At 50.0% G+C, this 18,726-nt stretch overlaps 2 protein-coding genes across 6 annotated transcripts in view; one reads left to right on the top strand and one right to left on the bottom strand.

Moving 5' to 3' along the window:
* Positions 1–867: 867 nt before the first annotated feature.
* On the bottom strand, positions 868–11,013 carry LOC123035096 (zinc finger and SCAN domain-containing protein 2-like). Of its 2 annotated transcripts, XM_044452967.1 has the most exons (5): positions 10,995–11,013; positions 10,527–10,592; positions 4,881–5,603; positions 3,762–3,855; positions 868–2,661 (listed from the first exon to the last, which is right to left on the bottom strand). In XM_044452967.1, exons 3-5 carry the CDS (start codon positions 5,562–5,564, stop codon positions 1,583–1,585), a joined length of 1,857 nt encoding a protein of 618 aa, XP_044308902.1. In that variant the 5' UTR covers positions 5,565–5,603; positions 10,527–10,592; positions 10,995–11,013; the 3' UTR covers positions 868–1,582. The 2 variants fall into 2 exon arrangements, with proteins under 2 accessions (XP_044308902.1, XP_044308903.1); XM_044452968.1 differs by lacking the exon at positions 10,995–11,013 and having other exon boundaries at positions 3,762–3,810; positions 10,527–10,705.
* Positions 11,014–11,363: 350 nt separating this feature from the next.
* The window catches only part of LOC123035086 (zinc finger protein 271-like), an 11,635-nt gene continuing 4,272 nt past the window's right edge, over positions 11,364–18,726 (top strand). For 3 of the 4 annotated variants that reach the window (XM_044452944.1, XM_044452942.1, XM_044452945.1), the window contains exons 1-3: positions 11,578–11,644; positions 12,278–13,256; positions 16,698–16,803. In XM_044452944.1, coding sequence (XP_044308879.1) covers positions 12,462–13,256; positions 16,698–16,803 — 901 coding nt within the window. In that variant the 5' untranslated portion in view covers positions 11,578–11,644; positions 12,278–12,461. Of the gene's footprint in view, positions 11,427–11,577; positions 11,645–12,277; positions 13,257–16,697; positions 16,804–18,726 lie in introns of those variants that run through there. The other variant, XM_044452943.1, reaches the window with a different exon arrangement.

Below are 18,726 nucleotides of genomic sequence, written 5' to 3'. Positions count from 1 at the left end.
TGATGTGCATTCTGTCTTTCCATGTACAAGTGCAGAATTCATTTTCCCACAATCACATTTTAAAAAAATTGCTGCCCAGGGGTGGGGAACCCTTTTATGCTGGGGCATACCTGTTGTGGGTGGGCCAGGGGCCCATACCTGATGGGGCTGCAGCCAAAGGTGAGTGGGCCTGGGGGGTAGGAGACCGATTTCCGATATCCCCTTCTCTCTTTCTCCCATCTCCCTTTCTCTCTCCCCCAGATCCCCTCTGAGCAACAACTGGGGAGCTAGCTTGCTGCGTGCAGACAAGTATGCGTGAACTTTTCCACCCCGTTTCCCATAAGCTTCTGTTACTCCCCCAGTCTGAGAAACCTGAGGTGCTCATTGCCAAAGGATAGGACAATCATTATCCCTTTGGGCTGTTCTTAGGCCCTTAAGTTCACCCCACACATCTCCACCCAGTGTAATTAAATTTTGGAGAAAAGCTCCTGCTGGCACGGGCGATCGACTTATGGGGGAATTACCCCAGCGCCCACACACAGGAAAATACGTTGGCACACACGGACCTGTCAGACGTCCAGGCTCAGATCTGAAGCCCAGGGAAGGCCACAGCTCTGCCTGAGGAGTCCTCATCTCGAGAAGACCTCGACTCACCTGACCGCAGGGATGCCTGGCATCTGAGGATGAGGCAGAAGCGCCAAGGCAGGATCAAAGCACTCTTGCTGGCTGGGGCCTCAGGGCTCCCTCGTAGCGAGGCAGGCGGGCCTCCGCCATCTTTCGTTGGCTGGGTCTTGCCATCAACTGCTCGATGTTTGAGTATCGCTGCATTTCTTACGTTTCAAAATGGTTAGTCGTTACAAAGGCATATTATTTTATTTCACTCTGCTCTATTTTTACACGAATTATAAGCTAGTGATAAAAAATAAGGTACAAATAATCAACCAAACTATTGTTGTTACAAAGCACGATATTAAAAGGGCTCAAAAGTTTATTTTTCTACTGAAGATCCTGTTTCATGTGGGCAATGAATGGGGGGCAGGTCCAATGAGGGACCCAGAAGGCTGAATATGGCTGTGGGTTGTGTTTCAGTATTCCTGACATAGATACCCACGAATTTGGGTTCAAACAACAGGATAACCCATATTCATGACTGAGTGTGAGTTGTCTTGAACTGTGTGTTATTTGGGTTGTCTGAACCCATCTGTGTCAAGAAGTCATGGACTGTTATCCATGAACAACCCATGATGAGGATCCACGGTTTGTTGTTGGGTTGTGGACTAGGAATTGTTCACCATAGATTGTTATCTCAGCTAGATGCAAGCAACACATTTGAACCCGTGTTTCAAGAACAACCCACACTCAACCCTTGTCTGAACCCAGTCAGGATAACAAGCTGCCTTCAGAGGTTTGCTCTCTCTGATCAAGTGCTCCAGATTTTTCACCCTCCAATAAAAAGTCCAGTAAATTGACTTTGCAGTGACTCAATCTCAAATGCATCCTGAACAAGTGGGTATTTCCTCTACTTGCCCACACTCAAATATTTCCAAATCTAAGATCCAGGTGCATAGTCATGGTTTAGCTCAGGGCAGCAGGGAAAAATGTATCAGCTGCTAGGAGTTTGAGAGGGACAGGCCAGTGGCTTCTCTCTTGTGTGCTTTCTCACAATGTGTTTGATCACATGTGCTCGCTGACTGAAGCTCTTCCAACAGACAGAGCAATTATACGGCTTCTCTCCCGTGTGCATTCTCTGGTGCACAAGGAGACCGGACGAGTGTCGGAAGCTTTTCCCGCAGTCAGAGCACTGGTGTGGCTTCTGTTCAGTGTGGATCACTACATGAGTCAGGAGACTTGTCTTCTGATTGAAGCTCTTCCCACAGTCCGTGCACTTGAACGGCTTCTCTCCCGTGTGAATTCTCTGGTGTCTATTAACACTTGACTGAGTGGCAAAAATTTTCCCGCACACAGGACAAGGGCTCCGTCTCTTTCCTTTATATAATTTTGGTGGGGCTTTAATTGTGTCAAGGTCTCCACTTGGACCTATAACAAACTTCTCCCCCATTTCATTGTCCAGCCCCCTCTCCAGCTCGTTTTGGTTGCTGGAGACGTCTTCCTTCTTCCCATGTTCCTGTTTTTCCAGGGATGTTTCTGGTGCTTCTTTCCATGGCTTGCTCAGCATGACTCCTCTCACGGCTTTTGCCCTTTGCCTGAAGCTCTTCTTGCAGGCAGAACATTTATACACTTTCTCTCCGGTGTGGTCCATCTGGTAAGCAGTAATACCCCATTTCGGTTTGAAGGTTTCCCCACAGTCTGCACACTGATACAGCTTCTCTTCCGAGTGGATAACCTCATGGGCAATGAGATTGGTTTTCCGGTTAAAGCTTTTCCCACAATTGGAACATTTGTAGGGTTTCTCTCCTGTGTGAATAATCAGGTGCCTGTTGAGGCTTGATTTGCGAGTAAAACCTTTACTGCAAACGGGGCACACGCTCCTCCCTACCCCCTTGGGTGGTCTCCAGGTACATGAAATCCTGCAAAGGTCTCCTCCACTCAGGGATTTCCTCTTCCACGACTGTGGTCCACTTTCAAACCATTTCTCTGGTCCTTCTGGAATGCCGAAGATTCCACCATGTGCTTCAGGCAGCCCCTGTGGGTCTTCATCGTGTTCATTCGAGACCTGGTGACCTATGAGAATAGAGAAGAAGTCTGTTAAAAGCAGTGCTGTAGCGGTCCATTTACATCCCGACTTTATTTCTCCAAATTATGGGGTTGCGCTCCTCTTCACTGTATCCTCACAACAACCCTGTAAGGTAGGTTATGTTGAGAGTCCATGATGGGCACAAGGTCACCCAGTGAGTTTCATGGCGGAGTAAGCACTAGAGCCTGTCTCCCAAGGCCTAGCCTAGTGGAGTAACCACCACACGGTACTGGCTGATATTTAGCCCCATGTACTTTTTCTTCCATTTCATCCCCCCCTACCCCAGAACTTCTCCGACATATAATCTGGCCCTTGGACTGAAGAATCTTCAGCTCCTCTCAGATAAACCAAGGAGAGCACAGTCCAAAAGCTAGAAACAGATGGTGTAAGTGAGAGACATTTATTTATTTTTAAATTTGTATGCCACCCTCTAATCCAAATGGACTCTAGGTGGATTACAGTAAAAGACTAAAAACACAACAATAAAACCAGTTATATATAAAATCACAATAAAAAGTTAATTAAAAAAACCATAATTACACCAAGTAAGCAGAATAACAGATGTCAGAACCAATTACAAATTTCAGATCAGTTCTTGAAAGTATTGAGAGAAAAGAACTGTCTTCACCTGGTGCCGAAATGAAAACAAGGTTGGTACCGGGTGGATTTCTTTGGGGAGTCTATTCCATAATTGAGGAGGTTGTTAGCAGGAATTGCAACCATAATTCGTGGTGGAATTGCAACATGACTGCAGGGATCAGTCACACTGATACAGGATAAGGCCTGTGCTTGATGAAGACCATTTGCCACTGGAGCACCTGGGCTTGGCTGTCCACAGTTGCAAAGACTGGAATTTTGTTCCAGTCCTGCAAAGAAGTTCTTCTTCTTCTCTTCTTTGGTGGATGTGGATACTTGGGGGACTGAGAGGAACCACTCCAGCATCTGGGATACCCACACATCATAAACCATGACAGATACCCATAGATGGTGATACCCACGTATCATAAACCATGATACCCACGTATCATAAACCATGGCTCTAAGGATGTTTGGGTGGAATCGATGAAAAAGTGAAGGCGCTCCTTACCTGGGAAGATGACATCTCTGGTGCTCTCCTGCTTGATCTCCCCAAGAATCTGAGGAGATAATTCCACAGCCAAGTCATTAAATGTTCCCAGCACCTAAAACAGCCAAAGGGGAGCTGCTAAGATAATGCCCATCAGCAAGTAAAGATTCTGACCAAGGACCCTTGGAGACTACAGTGGCCCTAGACTGCCTATGCTCTTGAGCAGGGGCCTTTGTCAGCCCGGCCTAGACTAGGGCTAGAGTAATGGTTGGAAGTTGCAGGGATGTAGATTTGGGCCAGGGCTGTTTGCACGACAGGAGAACCCACTGTGGGTTATTTTACACCTGCGAAGGCTGCAGGGTATGTGCCCCTGCCGTTTTGAACATGTAACCCCTGCATGGGGGTTGTCATCATTATCATACGACACATAATTGTTACAATGCATAACAACAACCCTTCTACCCCACCTTTCTTCTTCCTGCAAGGAACTACAGGCAGCTTACAAGGCTCTCTTCCTCTCCATTTAACCCTGACCGTTTTCCAGGGGGTTGCGCTAAATTATGCAGAGCCCCCAGTTCATGGACTGAATTCTGGCCTGCAGGGCCTCCTTGGGATCCTCCAGGGGGCGCAGCTTCACTCCTGGAGGCCCTCCAAGACCTCTTCCAACTCCATGATTCCCCAGTGTCAACCCAGCTGCATGGCCATTTCCCAGTGGATCAGAGTATTTGGATCAGAGAGGTTTGCCTGGTGCCGACATTATATTCTTTTTGGCATCAGGTGAAAACCTTTTTATTTTCCCATCATTTTGATGTTTCATTGATTTTAACTGGGGTTTTAGTATTTCAATTGTCGGATGCTGTGGTGTTTTGTTTTATTCTCATTTTTATTGTAAGCTGTCCCTTAGATGCTAGTGGTAGACGGGATAGAGAAGCTTTTAATAAATAAACCAATACATATTTGTCAGCCCAGTGCATTATTACCTGCTCTGGCTTGCAGCAGCATTCCCGGGTTCCCAGCAGTCTTTCCCATCACCACCTGCCCGAGATCCCCTTTTTTAATCTGGGACTTTCCGTATGCAAAGCGTGAACTCTGCTGTTGGGTGAAGCGCCCCTCGTACTCTGCAGGATGAAATATTCTCACCTGCCCGTTGCAGCTCCCCGACTCTCGCTGTCTGAGCAGGAAATCCTCAGCCAGGGCCACCGCCAGGGAGCAGGACTCCGTTCGGTGCCCCCTGACCCATCTTTGGATCTCTGCTGGAAGGATGGCCAGGAACTGCTCCAGGGCCACCAGCTCCACGATCTGCTCCTTGGTGCGCCTCTCGGGCTTCAGCCACTGGTGGCAGAGTTCCCGCAGTTGGCTGCAGGCCTCCCGGGGCCCCTCAGCCTCCTGGTAGCAGAACCCCCTGAACCGCCGGCGCTGGATTTCTGCCTCCGTGCTCCCATTGCTGAGAACGGCCTCCCTCGCCTTTCGATCTCCCGCTTTCGGAGTCCTGGAAGCTGCCAGAGCTTCCTCTCTGAAGAGCCTCGAGGCTCCCTCCAGGCCAGGCCCCTGGGGCACAGCAGAGGGAACGGGGGAAGTCTTGGCCTCCGCAGGCGGCTTGTTTCCCCACACCGAGCATGAGGACTCCGCCACTTTTAGGAAGTCCTGCCACTGGGCCTCCCAGAGCTGAAGCTGCCCTTCCTCCGGCTCCAGCTTAACCCCGCGTAGCCTGGCCTGCTGCAGGCACTCTCTTGCCACCCCATTCGGGGTCATACGGAGGTCTTCAGAGTCTTCAAGGAAGCCTTCGCACTGCAGGCCTGTGGTCACCTCTTTTTTCGTTCTCATGCTCGGATGGTTATCCTCGGTTGTCCAACTTCCTGGTGGCTAGGCAGCAAGATGAGGGACGGTTATTCCTACGACTGATTTCATTTCAGAACAATGCACGAAACACAGAGACAATACAAGAGCCGGTGCAGTGTGGTGGTCAAGGGTTCAGGACTGGGGATCTGGGAACTCCAGGCTCCAGTCTCCATTCAGCTATGGAGATGACTGGGTGACTTTGGGCCGGGCACAGATGCTCAGCCCGACCTACCTCACAGGCTCGTGGTTGTGAGGATAAAATTGAAAGAAGGAGAATTATGTAATCCACCTTGAGTTCCTTGGGAGGAAAAAAAGGCGGGATATAAATGTAATAATACATACTAAAATTCCAGCATACAAAATGCCGAATTTGAAAGAACTGGATCAGCAAAGAGGCTGTCATAAATGCTTCTACTCCCCTGAATATGCCATTAAAGGCCGCTGAATGCTTTGGAGAAGAGTGTGGTCTTCACCTGGTGCCAAGAGAACAACAGCGTGGGTGCCAGCCCCACCTCAATGGGGAGATCATGCCATAAATGGGGGGCCACTGCCAAGCTCTGCCCCTCCGTGGAGACACCTGGGGGAAGACCTTGGATGTTGATCCTACTGTCCTTCTAGACTCAAGTCAAGAGAGACTCTGCACCAAGTATTGTGGTGCTAAGTTGTTTAAGTTGTGTAGGTTACCAAGATGTAGGATTCAGCAGCACCTGGAGTCAGAGGCTTTCAGGCAGCCGGTGCCGGTGATCCACATTCGGTGTTCTGGGCTCAGGCTTTCTGGTCCCGGCCATCAGTAGCTGCAGCACCTGAACGGTCTCCAAGGACAGCCCCACGTAATCTAGCCTGGATCTTACCAGAGAATAATTACTTAAATCAGGCAATCCCTGGCCAGGAAGCGGAGTAACTGGGCTGCTGTTGGGAGCTAGGTTCTCTCCTTCACACTTTCAAACCACAGACCACTCTCCGGCAAAAGCTATTTATTCCCCAGTGTGCATACAGGAAGCACAAAGAATGAGTCTCTGAGCATGCACAGAACGGCTTGTAGAACCCAGTCGAGCAACCACTTCCAAGGACCCTCCTTTTGAGTAACCCTGCCACCCCCCCCCCGGGAGGGCCCTTTGGAGGTGGGCCAGCCTCTCAGCTGCACGCTGTCCAGCTTGTGGCTAGTAGCCCTTCTCTCCCAAAACTACATCACAGGGTGGGGGTGAGGGATCGTGCCAGGCTTGTCTGGCTGCTGGGCTACTGTCCCACACCCCCTCCCGGCAGTTCCAGAGGCTGGCTGTTCTCAGGGTCAGCCTGAATATCTGGAGCCTTGAGATAAACCCTCCCCGCTCTTCCTTCTTGATACTGGGAGGCCCAGAGCTCATCCTCCCCCTCTGACGAGTCCGAATCTCCCTGACCTTGAAATTTGTGCCAAGCAAAATGGCCTCTTTCATTCCCAACACCTACCAGCAGAAGCTGATAAAAGGCACTCCAACGCTACCATCCCAAAGATGGCTCCAGGAGGACACTGCCCCAGCTACAACCCCGCTCCTTCAAGGGGATGCAGTGTGAAAGATGACATGCTACACTCTGGGGCAATACACACCACCCTGCATACTCACACACACAAAGGCATGGGTGCACAATTCTCACATATACGCTAGTGAGTGCATGTCACTGGTTTAGCCACATTTGGCATTTCACTTCCGGTTTTGGTTGTTCCAGACACATACCAGAAGGGCCGAAGCACTGGAGCATCCCTTCCCCAACCTGGTTTCTTTGGAGGTTTTGGACTGTGAAATTCTGGGAGTTGCATCTGAAGGGTATCTGGCTGGGGAAGGCTAATTCAGGCCTTTTGACTTTAGAAAAGATCCCAACTCAGGGGAGAAGAAGGAATTCTCACCCTCTCATGCCGTAAGAATTTTGGGTAGTTGCATAAAATTTATTGGCAACAAAAGAAAACACTTACATGATCCACAATTCATCTTTCAGCAGCCAGTTGCTTAAGTAAACTTACATGACCCATGATTCACTTAGGGAACCCCCTGTTGAAAGACGCCGGGATAGTAAGATGCTTAGAAGATTTTAAAAGAGGAAATCCACACATTAATGAAAAATGAAACAACGGAATGCTACTGATCTGGTGGACGATGGAAGTTTGGGATAAGGCTGCTGAGGCAGGAGGCATTGCTCAGCCTGGATCTGTGGGGCTGCAACCTCCAATCTCTTTCCCAGGAGCCTGGATCTATTCCAGAGCCTTGAACATCCACTGGCACGAAACGAAGGGTTTTTATGCCACGTGTTCCCATTTTCAAGGAAACCTTCAGCCAGGGAGTGAAGCTGTAACACTTCTTACACACTGCAACAAAAACATTTATGGATTCCTTTCTTCTGTGGCAATTAAATTTGAGGGGAGGGAAATCCTTGTAGCGTTGGCTTCAGATGATCTGGGCCAAGGTATAAACCGATCAAAGTAATCTCAAATACAATGAATTCTACAATGATAAATTAATTAGCTGACTTTTCCTGTTATCATTATATTTTATTAATACATTATAAAAGACATTATATAACTATTAATATAATTTATTTGTTTTATTTATGAAATGTGTATGCCGTCCAGTTACCAGCGTCTCTGGATGGCTAACAGCATAATACAATGTATGTTGTATTATATTTTATAATATAGATTATATTTACATTGATATTATATTACATTTATATTAAATGTATTGTGTTAAATTTATTAAATATTATACATTTGTACTGCACTTTCTTCATTTTGCAAGTGGTTCAGGGGTGCTTTCCATTCTATTGTTACAACAACAACCCTGTGAGGTAGGTTAGGCTGAGCATATGCAACCAACCCAAAGTCACCCAGTGAACTTCATGGCTGAGTGGGGACTAGAACTTGGCTCTCCAAGGTCAGTGGTCAGTCCAACAGTCTGACTCCTATGCCACACTGGATCTACTCTGGAATTTAAATACATCTTAGTCATTATCTTTTTAACAGGCATGTAGAGGTATAAATTAGCATTGCAAATTTTATACAGATTTCTAACTGCTGAACCTGGGTCTCCTGAGAGAGAGAGAGAGAGAGAGAGAGAGAGAGAGAGAGAGAGAGAGATCTATTTTGTTTTGCAAAAAAAAAAAAGACATGGAGTGCAATCTTATACATATTTAGGCAGGAAAAAAGACCTAGAACTCCTAGCATCCCCCAGCCAGCTGGCTCGGGGATGCTGGGAGTTGTAGGACTTGCTTCTTGTCTGAACTTCCATAGGGTTGTACCCTAAAGGCAGCTTAAATCTTTCCTTCTGCTCCATGAATCAAGAATCCCCCATGTCTGGCTCTGAAACCTTTCCCTGCCCCTCCGCAGGCCATCCCCCCAAGATCCTTTCTCCTTTTCCTCTTCTCTTTTCCTAGAACCTCCATTGTCCCCAAAAGCTAAATAACAGGCCTTTAAAACTCACTGCTTCGAGACAGACCAGCCGCAATCCACCCTGCGCTGACAAATTCAAACTCCAGCTTTCGAAGAAGGGGAGGAGCCGGCAGACAGTGCGCCCAGCACATACATGTGCACCCTCACTCGCACATGCAGACCCAATTCCCACGCCTGTCTAGGAATCGGTGCTCCACAGGTTTAACCCTTAGCCACCCAGTCCATCACTCTGTGCTCCACCATGGCCGCCTCCCTGTGTTCCAGACCTGTGAGACCGCGGCTCCCATCATCCCCAGTCACTGGGCAGGCTGGCTGGGACTGATGGGCATTCTGGTCATGCCACATCTGCACGGTGGCAGGTTGTGGGAGTAGATGGGAAGGCTGCTCTACCATTTTGCAGCTGACTTTGTCACCGCTCCGTGCCCCGTCCTTCTTTTGCGTGCTTTCACAGCCTTGAACGGGGCCAGCCCCATCGTTACGCAGAGAGAGGGAACTGCCCCTGGTAGCAGAGGGTGGTGAGGGCCCTTGTCTGCCCCTCCAGGTTTAGGGCTCTCAATGCATCCCTTTCCCTAAGCGCAGCCACCTTCTCATCACCATAATGTCAAGCCTTGGCTCATTTCTCACCTTCTTGAAAATGAAGGCAGATCTCAGTTTATTGGCCAGTAGGCCAAAAGCCTGACTCGGGTTGGTAAAAGTAATAACAGGTTGATGATACATTCTGCCCTGTATCCTGTTTCCGACCAGGGTCAGTCAAATTCTATCAGCACCCCAAAGCAGACAAAGAAGAAATGAAGGTGATGTTTTTCTCCCATTCTCTCTCTCTCTCTCTCTCTCTCTCTCTCTCTCTCTCTGTGTGTGTGTGTGTGTGTGTGTGTGTTTTCACAGCCATTCATTTTTCAACCTAACTGAAATTGGTTTAGCAAAATGGATAAACTACCCCGGAAAATGCAGGTTAAAACAATAATAAAACAAATTTGTGAAACATAAAACCTCCCAACATTAACAGAATAGAAACCACATCTAACCAAAGGACCAGCTTACAGCCCAAAAGCCTGCTTGAACAAAAAGGTCTTTGTCCGCCAGGCAAAGGACAACAAAAAGAAGGCAAAGCTAGGGTGTTGCACAACCGGGGAGCAGTCACAGAGAAGGCCCTGTTTTGCGTCGCCACCAAATGCACCTTAGAAAGTGAACAGTCATCAGACAAGACCTCTCCTGAAGATCTTAAGACCTGGACAGGCTTGTATGGGAGACTGTAGTACTTCAGATATCCTGGTCCCCAGCCATAGAAGGGCTTTATAGGTCATTACCAATTCTTTGAATTCTGTCCTGAAAGAAATCAGTAGCTCTAACTGGTCAATAGTCTGGCCATGGCATTTCTGGACCAGCTGAAGTTTCTGATGTTTCTGGAGACAGCCCCATATACAGGTTAAGATTTTTCCTTGTTTCTCCCACTGTGTTAACTCGCCATCACAAAACTAGAAAATTTGTGGAAGTTTTGGTGACTGACTGTATATTCTTATCTTGCATACCTTTGGGTTCTGCAGAAAAACACGTCACAAGCTGTTTCTTCAGTGTCCTGGCTTTTTAGAATCAACCTATTAAAAAAAAAAAGTTGTACCTATGTTTGAATTCCCGCTGTCCATTGTATCCTCACAACAGCCATTTGAGGTAGGTTAGACTGAGAAAGGGTGACTGCCCCAGATCAATTTCTCCCCGTCTCTTTCATCCTCACAACAGCCCAAGAGAGGTCAGGCCAAGAGAGGGGTGACTGATCCAGGTCCAATAATTGCCCCATCCATTTAATCTGCAGAACAACCCCGTGTAGCAGGCAAGGCTGAGAAAAGCCGCCTGGCCCAGGTCCAATGGTTCCCCAGCCCATTTTACGCCACAACAGCCTGTAAGGTAGGGCAGGCTGAGGAAGGGTGACTGCCCCAGATCAGTTTCTCCCCCGCCTACTGAATCCGCACAACAGCCCTGTGAGGTGGCTTAGGACTGACCGAACGTCCCCCAGCAGGGATTTATGGCTACTTGAACGTGGCTGACCGCTTGGCCACTCCACCTGTTGAACCAATGCCTGTCTCCTCGCCAGCTGCGTGGCGCCCGCAAGAGGAGCCCCGGCAGGTGTCTCCTCCGCGCCCCGCATCGCGCGCCGCGGGTTTGGGGGCCACATAACGCGCGCAGCGGCGGCCCGCCCCTCAGAGCCGCGAAGCATCGCCCCCCCCGGCCGGCCGAGCAAGGGTTAAAAGCAGCGAGCGGCGCCTCCTAGAGGGGCGTGGGAATTTGTGGGGGGGGGTGTGCCAGGGAAGGAAATCGCTTCCGCTTCCTCCTCTGACAGCGACACCAGCAGCAGCCGCACTTTGAGAATTCCCAGCGGAGGGCGCTGGGATGGTGGCAGCACTTTTGGGGAGGCGGCGGGGGGGGCACAAAAAGTGAGTTCCAAAAGGGGGGGCATTTGGGCAGAGCGCGCAGGAAGGGGTGGTCTGCAGCATGTGCCGGGAGGGTAAGAAATGCAGAGGAGGAGGAGGAGGAGGAGGAGGAGGAGGGGTGAGGAAGGCACTTCCCCAATAGAGGAGATCCGCTGGCTTACAGTGGGGGCTCGAGTCAGGGCCGCTGTCACGTGGGACCCATCAGGGGCCTGGACCCCCAGGTAAGTCTGAGGAAGGGGGCAGTCTCGGTGAGGTCCCTTCCTTGGACTCGGAGGCAGGCTTCCTGAACCTGGCACCGCTCCAGCTGTGTTGGACTACAGCACAGCTGGAGGGGCAGTGGGTTCAGGAAGTCTGCCCTGGGGTGCTGCCCTTGGTAAAGCTGGGTGCTGATTGGGACCTGCAGTTGGAGTGCCTACCAGCTGCTCTTTCTCAGCTTGTGGAAGTTTGGGATTTCGGACCCCCGTTGACTGGAATTGGCTCCCCTTGGGTCCAGCCCTATCCGGAGAAGCCGAGGATGGACCCTGGACCCTGGACCCTGTGCATGAAGTATTGCTCTGTAGCTGTAGCTCTCTCCCAAAGGTCTCGGTACCTAGGATGCTGCTTACTCCCAAGTCAGACCACTGGGCGGTCTAAGTCAGAATCATTTCAGTTTATGTACAAGTGTATATTGTACCTGATCTTTGAGAGAACCAAACAGGAAAGTTGGTTCCGTGTTCTGTTATAGGTGCTTGTTGGGTAGCATTTGCCAGGCCTATCTCATCTGCAAGTGGGTAAAGATGGGGGATTTGTGAGGTGTGGTTTTTTTCTTTTTAAACCCTAAACTTGGTGTTTGTGCCTCTGTTTTTCCCTGAAAGACACATCTCAAATCGAGAAGGATGCTCCTAGCTCTTGTGTAGCCAAAGGCTGTAAATTCCATCCACATTCAGTTGACCTCTTCACACCACACAGGGCTTGGTGGTCGGACATTTTTTGCATGTATGCAGAAGAGGCAGAAACTGGAATCAGAAGGGAAGCTGGTGGAACAGAGACGGCAACAAAATGGCCACTGAGAGAGAGGCAGCGGCTTCTTCGGGTTGCGTTCTTTATGAGGCTGTGGTAGATAAGGGAGTGAAAACAGAAGAGCTGGATCCTGCAGGCCTTGTGACATTTGATGGTCCAAAGCGATCCAGAAAGGCCTCTCACAACACCCAGGCTGGAAGTATTGGAGAATGCCTTAGCTGGGCAGCAGCAAAACAAGCAGAACGTGACCTGGATGATGGGTTATTATCCCACTGCTGGGAATCCCAGTGGCAGGAATTCCTGAGGACAGTGCAGTCTCCTTCTTCAGGGTGGAGCAACTCACAGCTCTCAGGGCCCCCTCTTTTGGGTCCCTCTGTTACATCAGCTAGTGTTTACCAGGGACCCCCCACCATGCAAGAGGTGGCTAGCGGGCTCATGCCTGGACCAAGGGAGGGATCTGCCAAGGACAATTCAGACACTGAGCCTGTAGAGGAATTGGATGATGGAGACGTCAAGGGAGAGGCCGTGCCGGAGGAAGCCCTCAGTGCTGAGATGCACCGTCAGCGCTTCCGGTGGTTCTGCTACCAAGAGGCTGATGGGCCCCGGGAGGTTTGCGCCCAGCTCCGGGAAATCTGCCTCAAGTGGCTGCAGCCTGAGAGGAACCCCAAGGAGCATATGGTGGAGCTGATTGTCCTGGAGCAGTTCCTGGCCATCTTGCCAGAAGAGATCCAGGGCTGGGTTGGGGAAGGCGGGCCAGAGACCTGTGCCCAGGCAGTGGCCCTGGTGGAAGAGTTCCTGCTCAGGCAGCAGGAGGCCGAGAGATGGAAGCAAGAGGTGAGGGTGTTTCTCCAACTTGTGATGGTGTAGAACTACTTTCAGCCTGAGGGCCAGAACTATGTTCTGGAGAAGTCCTTGGGGTGGTGGGTGTGGCCAAAGGCAAAAATGGCCGAGCCAAGAAGACCAGCATATTGGCATCAAAGCATATCACTGCCTTTACTGCCTGGTACTCATTCTTAGGAGAGTTCTGTGCAAAAGCTGAACTAAGAGAGTTCATAGTTCTGTGCAGAAGCTGGGAAACTACTGCACAGTTGGTGGTCAGAGCAGGGGAAGGAGGTGGGGCTGTGGGAATGGGCGGAGCCTCCTGGGGCTGCTGGAATGCCTGGTGTGGCCCATGGACCTGAAGCTCTGCCCCCCCCCCCCATTGTGGCTTAGAGTCCAATGGTGGGGCTGAGCCTTTTGGCCCTTCTTTTGCTTGCAGCCTGCTCTAACCCTGCATCCTCCAAACGTTTGGGACTGCAATTTCCAGTATATCTGACCACTGGGGATACTGGCTGGGGCAGTGGGAGCCTCTGGTTCCCAGAGTCTAGTGCCTCTGGCAGGCACTCAGGTTGGGAAGGCTTTTTACTGCAAAGCAGCTAGGGCAAAATTCTGCTCCTAGAGGCACTAGCCAGTCAGGGTAGGAAATATTTTGGGAATGTGTGTACTTCTTGCTTAGAGTGGGTCATTAAAATATAATGGGACTTAGGTTAAGTTCTAAGTGACCCCTGTCTATTTCAAGACATGCAGTCCAAGCAGAACTAACACTGGATTCATTCTTTAATTCTTCTTCCTTTTTGCCTCAATGCAGTGCTTCACGGTGGCCAAAAATAAAATCTGTATGAGAAATAAAGTCTGAATTAAAACATTATTATAAACAAAGACATTAAAAACATAGTTAAAAACATGACAAGGAAAGAAGCACCACCACCAGATGAGTTGCTAATTATACAGGCAGAATCTGCAACAAGATGTTGCGGCATGATGTTCCTCTTCTGGGTCCTGGTTGTCCAGGTCCTCCTCTTCCAGGACACTCAGTGACATGCCGTGTCTGGCTGGCTAGTCATTTTCATTCCTCATTACAGTCAGTTCAGATTCTGCTGCCAGTAAGCAGAATCAGACCTTGGAGGGCTAGTCTGGTGTTACTTCCTTATAGGTGCTATTTTTGTTATACTTCTGCAAACTTTGAGGTTCCTCTGTGCCTCTTGGTAATTCATTTTGTGTGGGGTTGGTTACATAAAGATCCACCCTCAGAGAATTGCAATAACTGCAGGTACACACATGATTTTTATTCAGGGAGGTCAGGGCAGCATCTGCCGTTCTTCCCACCCTGACCCTTACCATATTATTCTCACAACAACCCTTTGAGGCGGGCCAGGGTGAGAACTGGCCACTGCCCCAGCTGGGCTAGTTGAGTTCAACAATCTAATCAAGGACCAGGTTTGTCCAGATATTTTGGATGACAACTCCTGACCCCTTGGCATGCTGACTGGGTTTCTGGGAACTAGTGTGGAACATCTGGATGGCCTGGGGTTGTCTACCCTTGCTCTCACCAGGGCACCACCCTGGCTCCCAACTAGCCAAGGCAAGACTGGAGCTACTGTTGTCCATGAATATTTTGGGGGGATCTCGGGGTTCTGTAAGCAAGATGGGACGGGCAGGTTGGTTTGCCCCAGGCCTGCTTAGCTCCCACAGGGTGGATGCCTCTTGAGCTGTCAGACCATGCTCAGGCTGGCGATCTCTCAGAATAATCAGTGCATATCAGGACATTTCAGAATTGTACAGCTTCTGCTTGTATAATTAGCACCTCAGCTTTGATGTTGTTCAGCGAGCGCGGCATTAAGGAGCTTGCAAATCTAAGTAGGCAGACCCAATGCAGAGATGTTTTTAACTCTGAAACACAGGTATTTGCAAATTTATTTATTTATTTTAAGCTTTTGTATGCCATCCCCACGTGCCTCGGCATCTCAGGACGGCTTACAACATAGAATCAAAACAATAAAACAGTATCAGAGAAAATACGCTGCACAAGGCACAGTAGAAACAGCTGCCACCACACCTCATTCTGGTATAGGATACACATAAGCCTCTGCATTGGGAGGCATACGTGCACTGAGGATGTGGGCCATAGGACCACACCTTTTATTCATTTATAAACCTTTTATTCATTTCATTTCCCAACTAGCCAATAGGTGAAGCTCTTCGGACAGTTCGCAACCATTAAAACCATATAATACAGCATAAGATACCATCTAAAAGTTTGAAATGATGGTATAGCATCCAAATCAAAATAAAACTCGGCAGCAACGCAAACATTTAAACTATAGTAGCATTTTAAAACAATTGAACCTGAAAGATGCTGAAAAAATAAGATCTTCACCTGGCATTGGAAAAAACACAATGTAACCACTAGTTGAGCCTCACTGGGATGCTCACAAATGTGGCATTACTTTTATCATAACAGGGAGGGTCACCAGCACAGCTCCCAGACCACCGTCGCTGTCCTTTGCAGCTGAGTTCTGCTATTCCTCAGACGGTCCCTTTATGCTTTATTTCATGTCTGTCCATCTTTTTTTCCCTCCAGGACTTCATTCTTGTCCTCCTTTTTTATCTGACTTGAAAGATGTGAGCCAGCTGGTCCAGGGCTCGCGAGAGAAAATCTCTGGGACAAAGCTGTTGCCCTGAGCCCAGCTACACACGTGTGGTTTAGTGCTTTAGCACTTCCCCAGTTCACAGCCCCCAAGACAAACCTCCAGCCTGTAGGTCTGATTCAGATTGCGCCGGGGACCAGTCTGGGCTGAGCAGCATCTAATGGGCTGAGGCCTCTCCCCTCTTAAAAATACAGCACAAAGAGGGATCCCCACTTTATCACCACTCTCAGGTAGGGGTCCCCTCGCACCAGTTCCCACACTGCATGGGAAAGAGGCTGCGCCCCTTTTTCCACGCAGAGGGACAGCTCCGTGCTTCTCTCTGCTTGGAGAGGAATCCTTTTTTAAGAAAGTGGGCAGGGCAGAATGGGTGACCCTGGAGGGAAATGGCTCCGGGAGGAGACCCCAGCCCTTATTCCCTCCGGCCACCAGCTTGGCCTGGGGGTTAATCTGGCCCCTGGAACGAAAGTGACAGCCCTCCCCTGCCAGGCCTTGGCGCTTGGTGAAAATGCCCCCTAGGAGGGTGCGACTTCACGCCGCCACCAGCGCACAAGAGGCATCGGCTTTGTTCTCCATCTTCAGCACAGGGGACCTGTCCTTCGCCACGCCTCCCGTGGCCTCCATTTTGCGGCTGGTGCTCAGGACAAGGTCCCCAATTGCCCAGCATGCAATGGTCCCCCCGGCGTTGGCCTGCCGCTAGGCAGAGCATCCCAGGAGAGGGCACGGCTAGTGTCGGCCACAGCCCCCAGCAGGAGTGTGGCGCAAGGCAGCATTTTGCTACCGGCCTGGTGTCTTGCTTTTCGCCTTCCAGGTGCTGGGAGAATTTGAGGAGGTGGCCATGAGCTTCTCAAGAGAAGATGATGATGGAGAAAGACATCCTTCCAGGGAGATCAAGCAGGAGGGTGCCACTTTGCTGGGTAAGAAGGCCTCCCCCTACCTTGTGTACTTGGGTGCAGCGATTTTGCAGTGACGAGCCCCTGTTGTGTAGAAGGGCCATCTTCAGGCTTCCAGGTGCCCGTTTTGTTTTTTATTAGAACCTGAGAACCTGCCACAGCCGAGTGCCGAACTGGTTCATGGGCGCATGCATTCACCTCACTTTAAGGGGAAGGGTACCTCTGAGCACATTCCCAGTAAGGGAGCTATTTTGGGCTAGTACATCAAGGTGGGTGGAAAGAAGACGGCTGCAGAGGGGAGAGCCCAAGATATTGATACACAGTGTGGTGATTAGAGCGTTGGACTGGGACTCAGGAGCTCTGGGTTCTGGTCCCCGCTCAGCCATGGAGCCAGCTGGGTGGCTTTGGGCCAGGCACAGAAACTTAGCCCAGCCTACCTCACAGGGTTGTTATTGTGAGGATAAGAGTGAGAGGAGGTGGATAACTATGTAAATCTCCTTGAATTCCTTGGGAGGAAGAAGGTGGGGTATAATAATCTGAAGCTATATATAATAAATTATATATATATGTATAGTTAAGTAATAAAAGTTTCAGATTGTTGAGCTGTGTTTTTTATACATGGAATTGAACAGAGTAAGGCCATCAGGTCCAACATCTTTCAACTCACTGGATGGCTTTGGACCATTTATAGACTCTCAGCCCAACCGACATTACAGGGTTATTGTGAGGGTAAAATGGAGAGGAGGTAGACCATCTCAGCTGCCTTGAGCTCCTTGGAAGAATATAATTATATGAACATGCATGTAACAAATATTTATTTAGCATATGGCATATATTGCCAGAGAGTCACAGAAACAGAGTGAGTCAAAGGGCACTCTTGGACCATCTAGTCTGACCCCCGGCTCCAGCCAGCTCCACTCATGACATGCCTACCATGTGCATGTCCAGCCTATCCTTGAACACCCTCATGTTTTACACACAGTAGATGTTCTGGTGCCCGCAGTTGCTTGTCCAGTGCACCATGAGGGGCGAACTAGCTTAGCGCTGTTCTCGTAGCTTAGCTTAACCAGCGATGTTCCTGTTGAAGTCTGTTACATAGAAACATAGAAACAGAGTGAGTCAGAAGGGGTCTCCCGGGCCATCTAGTCTGACCTCCGCCACCAGCCGGCTCCGCTCACGACATGCCCACCATGTGGACGTCCAGCCTGTCTTTGAACACCCGCACCAATGGGGCCTCAACGACCTCTCGTGGAAGCCCATTCCACACCCTCAGGGTCCTGACTGTCAGGAAGTGCTTCCTGGCACCTAAAGCCCTGTTCATGCAGGGCTTTTCTCCGCCATTCCACACCCTCGGGGTCCTAACTGTCAGGAAGTGCTTCCTGGCACCTAAAGCCCTGTTCATGCAGGGCTTTTCTCCGCCATTCCACACCCTCGGGGTCCTCACTGTCAGGAAGTGCTTCCGGGCACCTAAAGCCCTGTTCATGCAGGGCTTTTCTCCGCCATTCCACACCCTCGGGGTCCTAACTGTCAAGAAGTGCTTCCTGGCACCTAAAGCCCTGTTCATGCAGGGCTTTTCTCCGCCATTCCACACCCTCGGGGTCCTCACTGTCAGGAAGTGCTTCCTGGCACCTAAAGCCCTGTTCATGCAGGGCTTTTCTCCGCCATTCCACACCCTCGGGGTCCTCACTGTCAGGAAGTGCTTCCGGGCACCTAAAGCCCTGTTCATGCAGGGCTTTTCTCCGCCATTCCACACCCTCGGGGTCCTAACTGTCAGGAAGTGCTTCCGGGCACCTAAAGCCCTGTTCATGCAGGGCTTTTCTCCGCCATTCCACACCCTCGGGGTCTTAACTGTCAGGAAGTGCTTCCTGGCACCTAAAGCCCTGTTCGTCCAGGGCTTTTCTCCGCCATTCCACACCCTCGGGGTCCTAACTGTCAGGAAGTGCTTCC

Source organism: Varanus komodoensis, unplaced genomic scaffold, assembly GCF_004798865.1.
Source record: "Varanus komodoensis strain SLA01 unplaced genomic scaffold, ASM479886v1 scaffold76, whole genome shotgun sequence".
NCBI lineage: Eukaryota > Metazoa > Chordata > Lepidosauria > Squamata > Varanidae > Varanus > Varanus komodoensis.
This window is presented reverse-complemented; position numbering and strand designations above follow the sequence as displayed.